Source organism: Dermacentor silvarum, chromosome 2 (assembly GCF_013339745.2).
Source record: "Dermacentor silvarum isolate Dsil-2018 chromosome 2, BIME_Dsil_1.4, whole genome shotgun sequence".
NCBI classification, from domain to species: Eukaryota; Metazoa; Arthropoda; class Arachnida; order Ixodida; family Ixodidae; genus Dermacentor; species Dermacentor silvarum.
This window is the reverse complement of record NC_051155.1, coordinates 124,686,697-124,703,975: the sequence shown is the minus strand read 5'-3', so window position 1 is coordinate 124,703,975 and position 17,279 is coordinate 124,686,697. Positions and strand designations below refer to the sequence as shown.

The 17,279-nt window shown below is 47.6% G+C and overlaps 1 protein-coding gene across 2 annotated transcripts in view; it reads right to left on the bottom strand.

The window, feature by feature from the left end:
- The window catches only part of LOC119441737 (uncharacterized), a 125,767-nt gene that overhangs the window by 28,686 nt on the left and 79,802 nt on the right, over positions 1–17,279 (bottom strand). Inside the window, exons 2-3 of one of the 2 annotated variants that reach the window (XM_037706346.2) lie at positions 2,482–2,706; positions 792–895 (exon numbers count right to left, since the gene is read on the bottom strand). In XM_037706346.2, the coding sequence (XP_037562274.1) occupies positions 792–895; positions 2,482–2,706 (329 nt within the window). The remainder of the gene's footprint in view (positions 1–791; positions 896–2,481; positions 2,707–17,279) is intronic. The other variant, XM_037706348.2, reaches the window with a different exon arrangement.

Here is a 17,279-nt window from a genome sequence, read left to right as displayed (position 1 = left end):
GCAGGCACCATTAAATCTTTATTTTTTTTCCTGCCTTTTAAGTTGCAAGCCTGTTGCTCACAACTAGAGGCCCCTTTTCTTTTCAAAGGCTGTACTACCCAAGGACAAATCACGTGTCTTATCACGTATTCGCGCCGTTTTATTTATTCATGCACGTGGACACCAAGTCCAAGCATAGCGAGCGGTACAAGGAGTATGCAGTCACGACTGGGTGCACACAGATATAGCTCTCCTGTCAAACTTTAGAAACTGCTCTTCGGCCAATGCGTTGCAAACAATTACTCCGTTCGATAGCAAACGAGAATTTCGTCTGTTCTAGCAAAGGTTTAAGCCAGCGGCATAGTCACATGACCAATGGACTCATCGTCGTCGTTCCGCGGACGCAAACTTTGGTCTGCATATTTGCATGGAATTTGCATATTCATCCGTCGTGTGGTTCTACCTTAGAGAACGATGCTCACGTCACCGTTTTCGTGTTTCGGTCTAGTGATGACAAGTAGCAGTCCGTTTTACTCGAATACGAAACTCAAGCTTCCATGAAGAGTCCGCTGCTTACGTCAGAGGTGCGACAGAAGCCACATGTGGTCTGAAATGAATAATCTTAAGGGGCGGGTTAAACCAAATATCGATCTTGTTTCATAAACAATTTTTTATCCCTCGTTGTTATACTTGATGAAGTGTAAAGAAAGGGACTTCTGTCTGCCATGCCCTGCATTGTGAGGGCAAAAATTGAGAGAGAGAGAGAGAGAGAGAGAGAGAACGCGAGAAAGCGTAAGTTTCACGAAAACTACCTCTTCCAGAAGTCGATGAAGACGTCGCTGGTGACGTAACCGCGGGACTCTCCTCCGCAGGCTGCGAACAGCGGCATCTTCCAGTAGAGAGGCACCCCGCACGCCTGTGGAACACGAATCAAATCAACATCGCAGCTCACGTACAGAAGAGGCTACGCCACACACTGAACAGGATTACCACAGCGATAGGTGTCGTGGACTATTCCACGGGCTGAAATTAATGCGAGGCGTCGAACGTAATCGACATCAGTCGCAGCTTGGAAATTAATGGGAGTCGCACTCCGCATAAGGATCCAATTCCTCGTTCTTGTTCCCTAATGAAATGGCGCAACCCACTCTGGAGGATCGGTTCCTATAGCAAACTGGACGCTCGTCTAGTTGACGTCATCTAATCTCCCAAACACTGGCTCATACCCACTACGGGCGACTGGCCAAGAAGCAAGCGGTTTCAACTATGTCTATTATAATTTAAACAAAAAATAATTTGCATTGCAGCAATGTGGAAAATACTATTAAGAATTTTAAGATAAAATAATTTTGACATAAAGTGAAATAATAGGAATAATTAGTAATTCTAGAAATTTAGCAAGGCGATCTTTTTGTGTAGACACAAAAATTAGAGGCCGTCGTCCTGCAGTCGACATAAATATAGCCTGATGATGATTCCATGCGTATCAGTTTCGGATAACTCCTAAATTCAAAATCTGTATTTGTTTACGTCGTATCATCTCGAATTTATCAACTTTGATTATTGCTTATTTGTGACCCCTCCCTCCTTTCACTCCCCACGCGACCCTCGACCGTATACCAACGTGGGTAGCGCCATTTCGTCGCGCTAAAAAGAAAGGCTCTCACATTATGTGAGAGCCTTTCAAGCAAGCCGGAGGTTAAAAAAAAGTTCACCGACGATTACATACTCCCTAATGCGAAATGTCAGCGCAGCTTTGTTCGTGTTTTCATTTCGCGAAATATTGGCTGGCACGGAAGTCTTTCTCGTGCCGCACACGTTGCAAACGGAGCGAAGTGTGGCGCGACCGCCTCGCTAATCGGGAGATCGCGAGAGGCAGCGCGTGGGTGACGCCTGGGTGACGCGCGGGCCTGATTCACCGCAGCCGTCGCAGACAGATCTCCAATCATGCAGCGCTTTGTTTCTATACAGACGGCGCACGCCTCTCTGGCGCCATCTCGTAGCCATCGTCGCCGCAGAGTCCGTCTTGCGCGGCACTACGCTTTTCTCACGCTTTCGCCATGCACTCCCCCTCCGCCTCCCGCCTCATGGTTCCGCTGCACCCTCCTCCTCCGCTTTCCTGCTCGCTCTCTCTTCGCTATCGCCGTCTTTCATCCCCCGCTGCGCTCCGCGTTCGCTCTTTCATACTTCGCTGTGCTCGTTCGCTCGGTTACGCCGACGCCGACGCTTGCTGCAGAAACGGGCGCCTATATAAGAGCTGCGCTCTAAAAGTAACTGATTGCATTTTCATCGGGACATGTAACGGTTAATTGTGGACAATACGATACTCGAACTACTTCTGCAAGTCCTTCCGAAGAAGACCTGCACGCACTCATTTAAGTATGTTGTGCTGCGTGACAACCAGTGCGAGAAAATGTGCTTCTTTAATGTGGAGTTGGCTTCTCTTATGGCAGTATGTACGTGCGATGTAAATTATGCGCGGGGTCTGCCGGAGTATCTCACCCTGATGATGGCGCCGAAGTTTGTCCTGGTGGCCCGGCCATCCCTGAGGCTGGAGAAGGCTGCCTTGACCTTGACCAGGTGAGCGTCGAGCTGCGCGGGTGTCATCGGTTTACCCGCAGGGTAGTAGAAGCGCGGGATGCAGCTCGCCTGCTTGGTCGACGAGCGCACCACCCGCTTCAGCGACGCCGTCTGGGACTCCACGAACGCCTTCTCGTGCTGGCTCTGCTAAGGAAGGATACATAGAAAGCGGGCAGGGTTAGATGAGCGCATGCGCGGGATTTACTTCGCAGTCAAGAACAAATAAGACAAAAACAGGGAATTTTCAATCGTTAAGACAGAAAGCCTCGTTGCATACTTTGGGACATATTGCCATCACCGTCACGACAGAAGAGGCCGATCGCACTGTCGGCTTTTCTGTCCTTCGTGTCCTTATTTTTTTATTTTTCTAAATTATTTTGTTACAGCGGAGCTATATAGGGTGCTCTACGGTGGTATTCGTGTGGCGGTGCAGGGTGGCAAATGTGTGGTGGCGTGGTAGGCATCGGCGAAGGACAGACGCGTTGTACTACAGCGCGGAGCCGGCGCAGCATGCAGGAACATGCACCGGATATAGCGGAGACTAAATTACAGCACAGCTCGGATATAGCGAAGCGTTTCAAAAGACTCGGGCGCAGCGAAGGAATTGCCCGGATATTGTGAATGCCTTTGCAATGTCTTCGGTATGGATTTCGGTCAGCGGCAAAGCAGATATGATTTCTGAAGTGTATGAGAACTTCCTTTCAGTTTCGCTACCTTTGATGAACGAGTTGCTCGGATTTGCGCACGTCTGCGACGGTTTCCTTGTCCACGTATCATCTATTTGAAATTTTGAAAATTAACGCGTACCAATATTGCACAGTTGGTTATGAGCGACGCCGTAGCGGAGGACTCCTGATTAGTTTCGACCACTTGGGTTCACTAATTAGAAGTGCACCTAAATCTAGGTGCAGGTGCGTTCTTGCATTTCGTCCAAATCGATATGCGGCTGCCGCGTTCGGGAATCGAACTGCTCAGCTGCAGAACGCCATAGCAGCTGAGTCACCGCAGCGGTTAGGCAATCGTTCGCGATTGAATTGCTTGTCGTAGTCCCACAACTTCCTGCTGCCGCACAGTCAGACGCGCTGCTGTCCCAACACTAAAGAAAGATTTGCCGTATATACCGAGAGCAGTTTTTTCTTTTCTTTTTGTCGTAAGTATGCGATGCGATGACGTGACGAGGCCAGCTTCGTCGCGACAAGACGTGCAAAGTTGCAAAGTTACGACGCAAATTTTTTGTCGTGTTTTGGGGACATTGCCTGTACTGACATTTGCAGCTCGGTGCTCCTGTAAATTTTGTCCTCCTTGCAAGGGAAAAGGCAGCGATGTGCAGGCCGTGCACTGTCACAGTGAAGTTGATTCGAGCGGGTACGATTTTTTTTATGTTTTGGAGTTTAAACTCGCGCGAGCTTACACAAACCGATTCGCGGCACTTGAAGGTGAAAAGTGACGAGGACACGAAAGTCCACTGCAACAGCTTGCGAAAATCCAGATTTGCGAAACCACAGCAAACTGCGTGTCGACAGGGCCCGCATTCGGAGACCTACGAACCGGCACACCATTTCTGCTATAGAAACGACCCAGAAGGAGTGGACTCAGAATAAAACTTCCAGAACGATTTTTTGTTCATATAAAGAGAGGGAGAGAGCAAGGAGAGGAAAGGCAGGGAGGTTAACCAGAGAAGCGTCCGGTTTGCTACTCTAAACAAAGGGGGAATGGGAAGAGGAAAAGAGTGAGAGTGAGTACTGAGTACACGTGGGACGATGCACATGGACACTATAAGCGGTCTTTTAAACCGGTGCACTTCAAGTAGTGTACTAGTGCCCGAATCGCTTTTTGTGCCAGTGACGGGTGTAGCCACGGGCCGAGTATCTTAAATTATGTAGGAGGCATATGCATCTGCTAGTGCCCAAGAAATAGTCACAACCAAGGAAGGTCCATGGTATCACAATAGACGGTCGGCTTCGATGCGAGGTTGAGTGACTGGTATATGTTTCAATAAGCGTGTGCTAGAGGGTTTGCTCGTATAAGTCAACCACTGAGGCACTCAGATACTCGGAGTGCGACCGGCGTGCACTGATATGGCTAGCGACTCACTGGGCTGCGCGTGCGTAAATTCGTTGTGGTCTTCAATATACGTGGGGATCGGCGCCTCACCACGCCTGCGCACTGCAGCCGAAAATGCGGACCGAATCAACTAATCGCAAAATATCACGTGTCCGTGCCCAACGCACCACTGTGGCTCCCGAGTCCACGGCCGCGCTATTACTTTCTGTCACGATTGGTATGTGCCTAAACCCCCTGTAACATTAATTGACAACCGAATATGACGTAGCGCCCAAACTGAAGCGTTCGTGGTGCAGAGTTACGTACAGATAGTACGTGGCTATTCGCCTACTTCGGTGCTGCGTTTCAAAGTAAAGGGAGTGTGTCAATTAAGTCTTATGCGACATAGACAAGCTAAAGGCGGCGAAAGCTTGATCAAGTGTTTTACAGGCGCTTCACTTAAATGCCTTTACGGGCTGCTTGTTTGGCTTAAAGAGTTTGGCGCCTTAAACAGTTTGGCGCCTTCGAGTGCCACCGGTTAGTCCATTATCCCCAAAAAGATCACTTCGCCAAAGCCCGCACCGGAGTGCAGCGACAAATGTACCCGACGCGTTAGTAGCCTAGATAAAAGAAAGTCCGCATAGGAGAACAATCCACGCAAGAGAAGTTCATCCACAATAGCGTATACACGGAGACACGATTTCCCTTACGCACAGGTCTGAACACGAGCGGTGCAAACGCCTCGAGGCGGCTATATGAAAACTGCGCGCCCATCAGCTTGGGGCAGTCCGCGAACACGCGCTCGCGCTCTCGTTTACGAGCGCGTCCGTGCTTTGTCAACTATGGGGCACGTGCAGTTGTGTCTCGTCGCACCTACGGCACCGGTCGTGCTCTGCAGAGGCAGAACGCTCGTGCCAAAGGAATAAGCGATGACGGGCATTGTCCCGAAACCGCTCTGAAAGCTGTTCCTTTCGCTATAGTTAGATTGCGCTTGGGCGCAGCTGTCGACTTGGGACAATTTCAGCGCATGTTGCGCGCTTCTCAAGCAACGACTGGCCTGCTCGGCACGCGTGGTTTGTTCAGAAACATTGGGAGGACGACCAAAAGCGCTCGCACGAATTGCCATCAAAGAAGTTGCAAACCGTCGGCAGGCGTACAATTTCACATAAAGACCACCAGACGAAAATCTGGCGCTAGTATCCGAGGGAACTGCAAATATGGCCGGTTTAGCTGCATGCGTGGGAATGACGGACACAACACGGATTTGCTTCTGGCTTCAAACGACTTTGTAACTTTACAAATAGACAATTTTCAACAAAATGTTGCGTTGTGACAATTCGCAATGATCGCTCGTGTGCGTAGAAACCCATTGCCTTCGTGCGTTTATAGAAAACAAAATATAACGACTGCTTTTTAAACTTAGAATAGTAAAGCGTAATAAACAAGTCAACGCGAGCGTTCGAAACTCCAAGAACAAAGATTAGACGTAACCATGCACGTACATCCCTATCATTCCCATGGCAGCCCTAGTAATTCTAGTCTATGGTCGGCAGGCCGATGCTCGTTGCGTGGTTGTCAGGCTCGAGTTTTGTGGGCAATATTGCAATGATACGCGTTTTTAGTCTAACAAGTTTAACAGAAAATGTTGCACTTATCTCGATTTTCCTTTTCTAATATTTCGCGAGAAGGTATCATTTGCTGGTTCGCATTCTCCAATAAAACCTTTGGCTCTTTTGCCCACGTGGATCGTCAGGAAAAAAAAAAAAGAGCCACGGCTGTATGCGTACTTCGCCGTCCGAGAAGCGAGTTGCTAGTTAACAGACGCGGTTTTGTTCTGCTCGCCTGCAACTGAACGTCCGGGAAACCAAGCGAACAACAATGCCAGACGTATTGTTGAATGATGCGGACCAAGAATACAATCTGTTTTAGAAATCTGAGCAAAAGCGAAGCAGCGGTAAGAGCAAAATCCTCTTTTAAGGTTGACAGAATAGAAACGCGCCCTTCCCCGCACAGGTACGAAAAAAATATTCTCTTGCGCACCTGTCCGAAAGCCTTCAAAAAAAGTGGCAGGCGCTGCGATTACAAGCGATTGCTTGTTGCGGTAAGGCTCCGCTAGCTTATATTTGTTCTCGTCTAAAACCATGCTAGTTTCGATCCAGGGATGTCGCTGTCTTTGGCGACACTGCGTCTACAAGTGTGCACGTCAATGCGTGTTTAACACCTGATAATCACACGAACCTGCAAAAATAATAAAGTTTAAATGCTTTCATTGATGTTATAGGACGCTGAATATGAAACCTCTGCTCAGCTGCTGGTTGTTATTCGCCAAATGTGTGCGAGAACAATAAAAGAAAAAGAAAGCGCGGAAAGATAAACGTCGGGATGTTTTCCAGCACAACCAGCTTGCCTATACTATATATATATATATATATATATATATATATATATATATATATACAGTAAACATTCACATAAGCCGAACTTATGTCTTGTAAAAATAAAGGCTTGTAAACTAATAAACGACCCGCCGCGGTGGCTTAGTCAGCTAAGGCGTTGCGCTACTGAGCACGAGATCGCGGGAACGAATCCCGGCAGCGGCGGCCGCATTTCTATGGAGGCGAAATGCAAAAACGCCCGTGTGCTTGAGTTGTAGTGCACGTTAAAGAACCCCAGGTGGTCAAAATTAATCCGCAGCCCTCCACTATGGCGTGCCTCATAATCAGAACTGGTTTTGGCACGCAAAACCCCAGAAAGAAGAAGAAACTAATAAAGGTGTATTTGTGTTACGGCAGGATTCTCACAAAATACGAGCACGTAACATCAGTCAAGGAAAGTCTAGGTACTAGGACTGCTGGGGCCGAAACAACGTCGCCGCAAAATAAACAATCCTTGTAAGCATAATTTCATATGTGGTTGTTCGTACCTCGTGGATAGCTGAATACAACATTGCGTCTGCGACAGACGTCAGACAACCAGCCTCAGCGTAGCAGAGCATTCAAATTGAACAATGTCACGAATGTCATATCACTGTCATTTGTATTGCGATAGCAATTATATGGACACTCAAAAGCAGATTTCTGCCGTCGGCGTCGCCGTCGCCGTGAGGTTCCGTATGACGTCAATGGAGATGAAATCGTCGCCGCGCGCCCAACGCTGTATGTGCGAGTGAAAGGGCGCGAGGGGCGCGCGCTTTCACAGGGAGTGAACGCACGGCGGAGAACAAACGCGCGTTCTGCGCCGTGCTCGCTTAAAGGCTGCAGAAGTAGGCGTCTCTTTCATCCTTTACAATCACCATATATGTAGAGCAAACGCGCCTTCTTCCGACGCGCGAGAGGCCGTGGGGGAGGAGGGGAGGGGGAGGAAAGGGAGGCGACGTTTAGCTGCGGCACCAAGTGCCTATTTATATCAGAGGCTCCGGCAACAGTCACCAACGCCGCACGCATTTTCAGCGAACGCGGGCAAAACGCCGACGGCGTCGACAACAGTTCTGCGTGTTGCCGGTGCTGCTGCATGTCCAAGTTTATACAGCTGATAAAGCTAATATCATTACTCCGTATAGCTCTCTACAAATTTGCTATCGCAATTGATGCTTCACCTTTCAGGTGAAACTGCGACAACTTTTTTTTTCGCACAATGAGAGAACCAAGGGACAGAGTAAACTTTCTTTTCTGTTAGCTGTCATTCGTTGTGAAGTAATGACATTCCGTGTCGCCTAATAAATACGTTTGGGTGCCTCGACATTAAAACATTTCAATTAAATCGTCGAAGTACACAACATTGTTTCCCCTTTTTTGTAAAGACAACATAACGCAACACACGATGAAAAGCAAGACGAGAAGAAGTCATCGTAACGCACGATTGCAAATAACAGGAAAGACGTGAGTGAGTGAGTGAGCGAAGTAACTTTATTTCTCATCTTTTGACCTCGCAAACTGCGAATCGCGTTTGCTCTCTGACATGTCATGTTTTCAACCGAATGTCACTGTTGCCGTCATAAGGAGTGGGTCGCTGTTCACGTATGTACTAGTGCCGTCGTCGTAACACAATGGCTCGTGTCTTCTTTTATTTTATCTTATTTTCTTCGTCCGGAGGGCCGAACTTTGAACGGAGTCGAGCACGTAACGCAGGACGCTCAGTCGAGTAACCGAATCAAAATAGAAGTCTAGGCAAGCGTCAGTCACCGATGCATCATTCGACCGTTTATAACATATGCTGCTCGTGCGTCGTCGGCCAGTGATTTCGACAACAGACGCGACAGGAAGCGCAAGGCGGGTGACACTACGCGAACAGGGCACGTCGACTCCGTGTATATACCGCAGCTGTGGAGCGTAGCTTGCTCTGAGCGTATATGTTTTCGTCTTTCATAGTTTGCAAACAAAGATTTAGAGAAATAATACATCCAGTCTGCTGAAATTTCCCGCTAAGTTTAGCGGGCGAGAGGTCAATCGTCAGTGAAGTGAGAGCCAAGGAAGCCTATAGCTCGCCTGCCCCACGACCGGTGGTATAAACGAAAGCGCATATATATTGATGCGAAAGCATCAAATGGCCCATTGGACGCAAAAGCCGGCGTCTGTCGTCTGGACGAGCGAAACGGAGCCTAAATTCCCACTGGCTGCGACACCACGTCACGAGCGTGCCTCGACGGAGCAGAGTGGGCGAAAGGGAACACCTGCTGCTGCATTAACGCGCCAGGTGTTACGTGAGGGTGAATCATCACCACGACGCCACGTCACCTTCACTCGCGCTCTCGGAAGGCTCTGTTATCCGCGCGTTCTTTGTCCGCGCAAACTCTCGCCTGCGTTCTAACTGCGCCTCGGTAAGGCTAAATCAAGAACGCGCCTAGCGTCTCAACGCGCTAGGCGCGTTCAAATGGACATTAATGCTTTCGCATTCACAACTCATAAGAGGTGCTTAGGAGGTCCTTGAATTTTTTTTTACTTAGTATGACAGAAAAATCTAAAAAGATCGTACATATGCAAGCTGCAGCCATTAAGAGTGTCTGTTTGTTAATTCTGAAGTTAAAAAATGCATTGAAAACTTGTTAGCTTATAACGTATTGCAAATTTATTATTATTATTATTATTATTATTATTAGTGTCTCGAACTCCTCCGCTGTAACACGTTTCGTATTCAGCGCAAGACCACCAGAGAACATATATAGACCTTTCCGTGTTCCTGTCTGTCATCACGAACCCTCAACTGTCCACAGAATACAGAGTATTTATAACGCTTATTTTCGTGATCTTCATATCTTTCATAACTGGCTGTCATCGTTCTTTTCCGAGCTTTGCCTTTTAACACGAAAGTGTTTTATGCCGGGGTCCACCAAGACTTCACTGACGTATTTCCGTCACGGAAATACGTCACACGAACATACACGAACATAATACAAAGAAAGAAACCAGAAGAAAAAGTTCCACAAACATGCAAAATTTGGAAATCGAACCCACGACCTCTCGGTCCGCGACGATAGATCGCCGAGCGTTTAACCCATTGCGCCACAAACGCATTTGCAGAGAGCTACACAGACGCGCCTTATATATCTAACACCCCTCCGTGTACCCGCGCTCTTGCTCGGGGCGGTGCCGCCGCCTACGAGCAGAAAAGAGAAGTACTGCATTATGACACTAACGCGCACCGACAGTGAACGCTTCGGTGGTCTCAGCACTACGACGCCTCGATGCCAGCATTCGAAGAGACGCTGGCATCAAGAAGCACTACCAGGTGGCGTTCACCGTACTTCGCCGTACGTTCACCGTACCAGGTGGCGTTCACCGTACTCAGCACAGCGGAGCGTGGCCTCCGCAATTAGCTCTGAAAATGTTTCTGAAGTTGATCGCGGAGGCTGCAATTACGACGCGCTGTACGCGCTGATTTGACTCGGTGACGATTCAGTTACGTGCTTTGTCTTGCGCGTTGTATTAGTGTGTCAGTTACGTGCTTCGTCTTTCGCGTTGTGCTAGCGTGTGCAGCGTAGTGCAGCTTCCATATGCACGACGGTTGCTCATGGTCATCGACGTTGGTAGTCGTGATGGAGGAGACGTGCCACCAGGCGTCAGCGTGGGTGCATCAACGCCTAAGGGCGCTTTAGCCACAAAACACCAATAGACATTATATATCAATGTGCAATAAACATTACACTACTTCTGTGAAGACACGTTTCACTTTCGTGTTCTATACCGATTCCTATATAAGAGGGATCAACCAAATTTTTGTGTTATACTTTCTTGCATTGTTCAAGCGCACCTCTCCTCTTTTCTCATTTGCATTTGCATTTACTCTGCGCTTTGTTGTAGGTACTCTCCTATTACAATTTTTCTTTTTATTCAATAATTTTTAACGATGTTCCCTTGCAGTGTTTTTTTTTAATGTAGACATGCGCAAGTATTTAGACGTTAGGGTTGTTCCTAATATCACTTCAAATAAACCTGATTGATTGATTGAGTGATTGTTATTATTACTGTGGCGCCGCCGAAACAAGTTGCTGTCAGCTGGCTGATCAAAGCTGGTGGTATACGTTTCGCGAACTCGGAAAATCCAGTTAATGAATGGCATACGGCTCGGCTTGTTCTTCGTCCTCAAAAATGCCACGCCCTTGCAACAGGTTGTTCCTGCTACAATACGAGTCGGCGCCGTGCGATGGAATGAGCTGCGAATGAAGCACACATAACAAAACGACAGAGACACTCGGTGTACCACAGAGGAAACCGAAAACTTTCTTTTGTTGCCTTTTTTTTTTTTTTTTGGCGCAGCGACCGGAAGGGCAGAACGCAAACATACGCGCGCCCGCGCGTAAACACACAGCGGCCAGTACTGGCCTTGAAGGTCCTCGACTGCTCTGCGTGCCTCCAGGGAGAAACCCAGAATAACACCGGCTTGCACGGCGGGCCGGGTGAGCCGTTGAAAGGGCAAGTGCGAAACGGGACGCCGCCTCGTGCAACGGAAACCACGTGCGAAATGGAGCTCGTGCACGACAATTGTAGCCACGAATATTCTAATACATAACTGCCGCACACCCCTTCCGCCGAAGCACACAGATCATACTTCTCCTACGCTATGTTTTTTGGGGAATGATTGTGTGTTTCGCAAGGGTTTATACGAGTATCCCTATTCCTCCCTATTGGACAGCAGAAATAAGCGTCATTTTCCCACAATAAACCCCTACTACTACTATACTTGCGCACAGTGAAAGCAGATGGGGCGCATGAGCGGTTGGTTGTGTGCAGTTGGCAACGGCCAGTCGTATGTGCTTTTAACGTGCTAACCGTTAGAAAGGCGCCCATTTTCACATTTTTATATATAACGGGCACTTGGCACTCTGCTGCTCTAAATCGAGGTAATTTACCTTAAATAGCGCTTATACGAGGCCTAAATGTAATGTGAAATCCCAAGTTTATTCAGTCGGGGTAAACGTTACAGGAGCTGACAATGCGTATGCCATGTGGCGCCACGTGTTTCCTACACGATGGATTGTGCTGAAGCTAAGCTTATAACAGTCCCGCAAGTTCTAATATAGTATCAATTATACCTTTCCGACTAACAGGAAATAGCAATTACAGCCAAGCCAATGCCGCGCGGCATTTGTCGCTACTCGTGGTATAAAGAGCGCCGCTTACCGCCATAAAATGTGCGAATGCACACCTTCATGAGGTTGCATTTACCACTGTACTTTCAGATTTTCTGTTTTGTTTGTTGTTTTTATTTTCTGTTCTTTGTGTAACACAAGTGCACCAATACTAAGGCGTATAGAGCTTTTCTTGGGCACTTTCAGAAATAAATGAAATGAAATGAAATAAAGTGGGTTTGCAGTGTATATAGTAGCAAACTGGTTGATAAGGTGGAGACATATGTGCCAAATGATTTAAAAAGAAAAACAATACGAACTAGACGTATCAGACATCCACGTCTTTATCTGTATTCATTGAAGTCCGTAGGTCGACTCACGGAGCTTTTGGTTACTAAGAAATGCGTAGTTTACTATGGAGCGTTTACAGTGATTTTAATTGTTCCCAGACACGAGTGATAGGAGGCCAGCGCATTTGTGTTAACGATGTCCCCATTTTGCAGCATTCAAAATCGTCGGGACCCACCGTGGCTGTTTAGTGGCTACGGTGTTGGGCTGCTAAGCACGAGGTCGCGGGATCGAATCCCGGCCACGGCGGCTGCATTCCGATGGGGGCGCAACGCAAAAGCACTCGTGTATACATGCACTGGGCGGGCGGTAAAGATTAACCCCGGGTGGTCTAAATTAATTCAGAGACCCCCCACTACGCCGTGCCTCCTAATCAGATCGTTGGTTTGACACGTAAACACCGGAATTTTCTTTTTTTAACCTCGATTCCACAGGTCTCGTGGCACATTCTGAGGTTTCCGTTAAAGAAACCGATCAACGCCGGGAGACGTTGACGCTATACGGTGAAGCAGTTCGTGAGCTTTCAATTAAGGAGACATGTCATGCACTCCAAGTGCAGTCGAAGTTTTAAGCGTTAAGCGATAGAGGCATCACTGGGCGATAAACGAGCCTGCGCCCAAAGACAAGAAGCAGAAGTCGCCCACCCATAACGGCTACCATTCGCACGCGCTAAGTTGGCCGAAGCAACTAACCACAGTCATCTCCTCCGACATATAAGAAGTTAGCGTGCGCTGAAGTACAATGCTCTCAAAAAAAAAAAAAAAAAAAAAACACTTAAAATCTCGGCCGGGGGCTCGGCCCGTGTAATGTTCGCGCATATTTGCGCCGGGCTCGCCAAACAGCGTCCGGTTTCGAAATGCTACAGCGTGTGGGTGCGTGTGTAAACGCTTCCAACGGACTGCGCGCTAAAGCGCGCAGCAAGGACGGGTCCTGGGCGGCTTTAAAAAGCGCACTCGCCGGCTGAAGAATTCGGCGACGCATGCCGCGTGCGCATTTGTACGTTGCGTGCTGGTTAGAGTTGAAAAGAAAGAAGCGGACGAATGTTATAATAATAGACGCTACACGACTCTCTCGCGAAGCCGAGAAGTGCTTCAGTAAACACTCGGTCTCGTATACCACTGCAGGCTAGAAGGCAGCCAGCCACGAAACAGCGCCGCAAACAAAAGCGAGGAGTATACATCTAAACGTGCACGAAATCCATATAGAGATGCAGTTTGTTCGCTGAAATGCGTAATAGGTATTCATGTGTCATACGTTAAAAGAAGAACATTGGCCCCATGCATATTGACCGGTTACCCCACTCGAATGAGCAGCGCCGCTCCTCGACCTCCATGGAGCTGTCGTGAACTGCGCTCCAGTAACGATGATTATTGCGGGCTGTGAGTTGCTTCGTAAACCTTTTTCCGCTCCAGCGTCTTCAAGTAAACACTGGAAGTGTCGGATTATGAAATTAAGTAAGTTTTATACTTGGGCGGAGTTGAAGCGCATCTTGCGAATGAAGCCTCCGTGCACAATATTGAGTGCGACTACGCGATAGCCTATATATGGGGGGTTTGTGTTCGCATTCGCGCTGAGCGCTTGGCACTGCCGCTTGCGTCGTACGCAAACTATACACTTTACGATGCACAGCTCTCGTTCTGACGTAAAAGCCACTTGCGCCCGTTTGAGTTGTCATGGCATGCGCTCGCAAAGCAAAATTTATCCAACAAATGTATTAACATTTCGGTGTCGGCGTAAACTTGCGGACTGATTTGGTTCGCTTGCAGCGTATATTTTTGCCATCTAAATGACTCCACATACGTACGGGTTAGCGCGCTTGTGTACTAAACGTGCTGTGGCTGTTTCTTTTTCATTGCGTTGTTCTGACGGATTGCATGCTCCTAACGCAGCGCTGTGCGTTACGCAGGCTAAAATGTATTTGCGATGTAAAACTCTTCATTTTCACGAGGAAGCTTTAAAAGCGGCTCCAGACTTCAATTTTCCTATTTGAAGGAATGTGAAACGAAGATAAGTAGGCTCTCATTCTCGCCGGCGACCGCCACATGTATATATCTGCTAGGCTACTTCTTCAGTGGAAGAATTTTTTTCGGGCTTAGTTTGTGGAGCATTGCTATTTACTGGATGCAATGTAGGCGCGAGTAGACGCTGGCCTGGTCTGTCCTTTTTGTATGTGTGCCTGTGAGCACCTATCGGCCATTTAGCAATACTTTTTGCAGTGGCTCGTTGCCCGATAATGGTACAATGCTTATGTTTTAGCATGAATGAGAATAAAAGAAGGGGAAGGGGGGAGGTGGTTCATAATTTCTTATTTTGTTTTCCTTTTTTTAAGGAGGAGGGGAAATCGAGGTGTATCAATCACTCTTTTTTATTTATTTATTTGGTGGAGGGATTACTCGATAAAACTAAGGACGAAGTTCTCTTCACCTGGGATGCGCATTTAACAAGACTCTATATAGTAGACGCTATCAAAATCCATGACAACAGGGCACTCTGGTGCGGGAACTACAGCGCGACATCGTTTGCTGTCTTTCGTTCCTAGGTCTCTGTTGTCCGGCTTATCAAGCCTCATCTGGCTGTCAGAGTGAACATTTCGATAAGCGTATACTTTACTGCTACAGCTTCACCCAATATTCTTCTTTAGCGTCCCTTTAATATTGTCGCGCCGTTTGTTTACACCGAATCGAATCGATGAAATCATTTTGTCCCGTTCCCTTCGAATTTCGTTTATGCGGGGTCCGAGAGGACGCGAGCTAGAGCTTCCCCGCAAGCGAGCTTCCCTGCAAAGGTGGTATGCCAGCGTAACGGCGCCACAGCTATTTCTTTAGAGGAGCAGATTCGTCCGTTATAGTTCGTGTCTTGTAAGGCGTTAAATGTTAACGTCATCATTGCGCTGTCTTTATGCGCAAATACCATGCGCTGGCGCAGCACGCTGCACTACCTTTATCGTTTAAATAATGACCCATGACGTTATTAGCTGGTGAGAAGTTACGTGGGAAAGTGAACTTCGCTGTTTTGGCGAGAAGTTCACTCTCCGCGAAAAGGCCAAAGTGACGGGAGCGGAAGACGCGAGGAGTTTAGTTAGTAAAACGTGGGAAATGTCAGCAGCCCAGCGAGACGCACTAACGGCTCAAGTGGGCTTCGGCGGCGCAAAGTTCCGAGCTAAGATTAAATAGAGAAGATGAACTGAGCCTAATAGGGTTGGCGTTGCTTATAGTACAGTAGCCAGTGGTGCTGTACCAAGCTGCATCACCAAGCTGCACCACTTGGTGCCTAATCAAAGACTACCTCGACAAGCTTTGGTCTCCGGTTTGGTGACCACCGTTGTCGTATTATCTCCAGCTTTCTACTGTTTCACCCTAACCGAAGATATAGCGATCGTAATTGTATGGTTCTCTTTTAAACGGCGTTGTGTAGAAATATTTTTTACGGTTATATGAACGCCGTTGTTTGTAAGCAGATGCGAACATTGTTTCGCCGCCATGATATTTCCAGTACAATTTCTTGCAAGTTTATGTTTTTCACCAATAATTTTCGTGGCTAAATTTAACACGATGAGAAACACGAACGGCCAGTTACTACCGCTTATTTGTAGCCGCCAAAGAGAGGTTCATATAAGCCGCCGCTTTAAGCAGCGCGACGCAGGACACAGCAAGAGAACCACAGGCAACCATTAGCAACCAAATGCTTTAGTTTCAGCATTGCATATAAAGCCATGCGGGGGAAAAAAACTGCACGAACAAGAAAAAAAGGAATCAGCGGCTTCGTATTTTATAAGTTTAAAGTCGGATTAGCAATGAACAACGACGATATTCCGTATTTCTAAACAGCCCCGATCATTGATTGCTGCTGGTCGTAGTGCTGACGTTGCAAAACTCGAAGCTCGTTTCTTGAAGGTTTCTGCCACTCATTGCGGTCGAATCGCAAGTGAGCGGTGACTCACTTTGAACAAAGTGCCCTTCAACGTCAACTGTGCGTCAGCGTCTGTGAACTTCCATATTGCTGACCACGATACATGTTACAGAATCGCTAGAAGGGGAATGCTCAGAGTAGCTCTTTTTTCGTATGTTTTTATTTTGTTTGGAGGGTACGCCAATCTTTCCAACGGTTATGATTTATTTTGCCGTTTCAGGTGGTTGATGATTATGATTACTGTTATGATGATCATGGTCAGGCTGGTTCTACGTGCGAACACACGTGCGCGTTTGACGAGCTTAACTTGGTATATATATTTTTTAATTTATTTAGATGTATAGAAGCATGGGAAGGTAGAATCCCAGATTCGTTAGAAAACATAAAATAGAACAAGAAAGAATTAAAAAAAAACGCGATGCACTCACGAACACAAGCGCACAAAGAGTCTCCCGCTACGGGCTCCCATCACCAAACTCACAGTATGAAATTAAATTATGGGGTTTTACGTGCCAAAACCACGGTCTGATTATGAGGCACGCCGTAGTGGGGGACTCCGGAAATTTGGACCACCTGGGGTTCTTAAACGTGCACCTAAATCTAAGTACACGGGTGTTTTCGCATTTCGCCCCCATCGATATGCGGCCGCCGTGGCCGGGATTCGATCCCGCGACCTCGTGCTCAGCAGCCCAAAACCATAGCCACTGAGCAACCACGGCGGGTACGCGCAGTATACAGTAACTATATACAGTATAGGATGGTCACGGGTGTGAAGGAGTCCGCACAACATTATTCAAATATACGTATAAGGGCAACACCGCCGCGAGATCAGCTTTGCCCGTATCGACCTAAACAA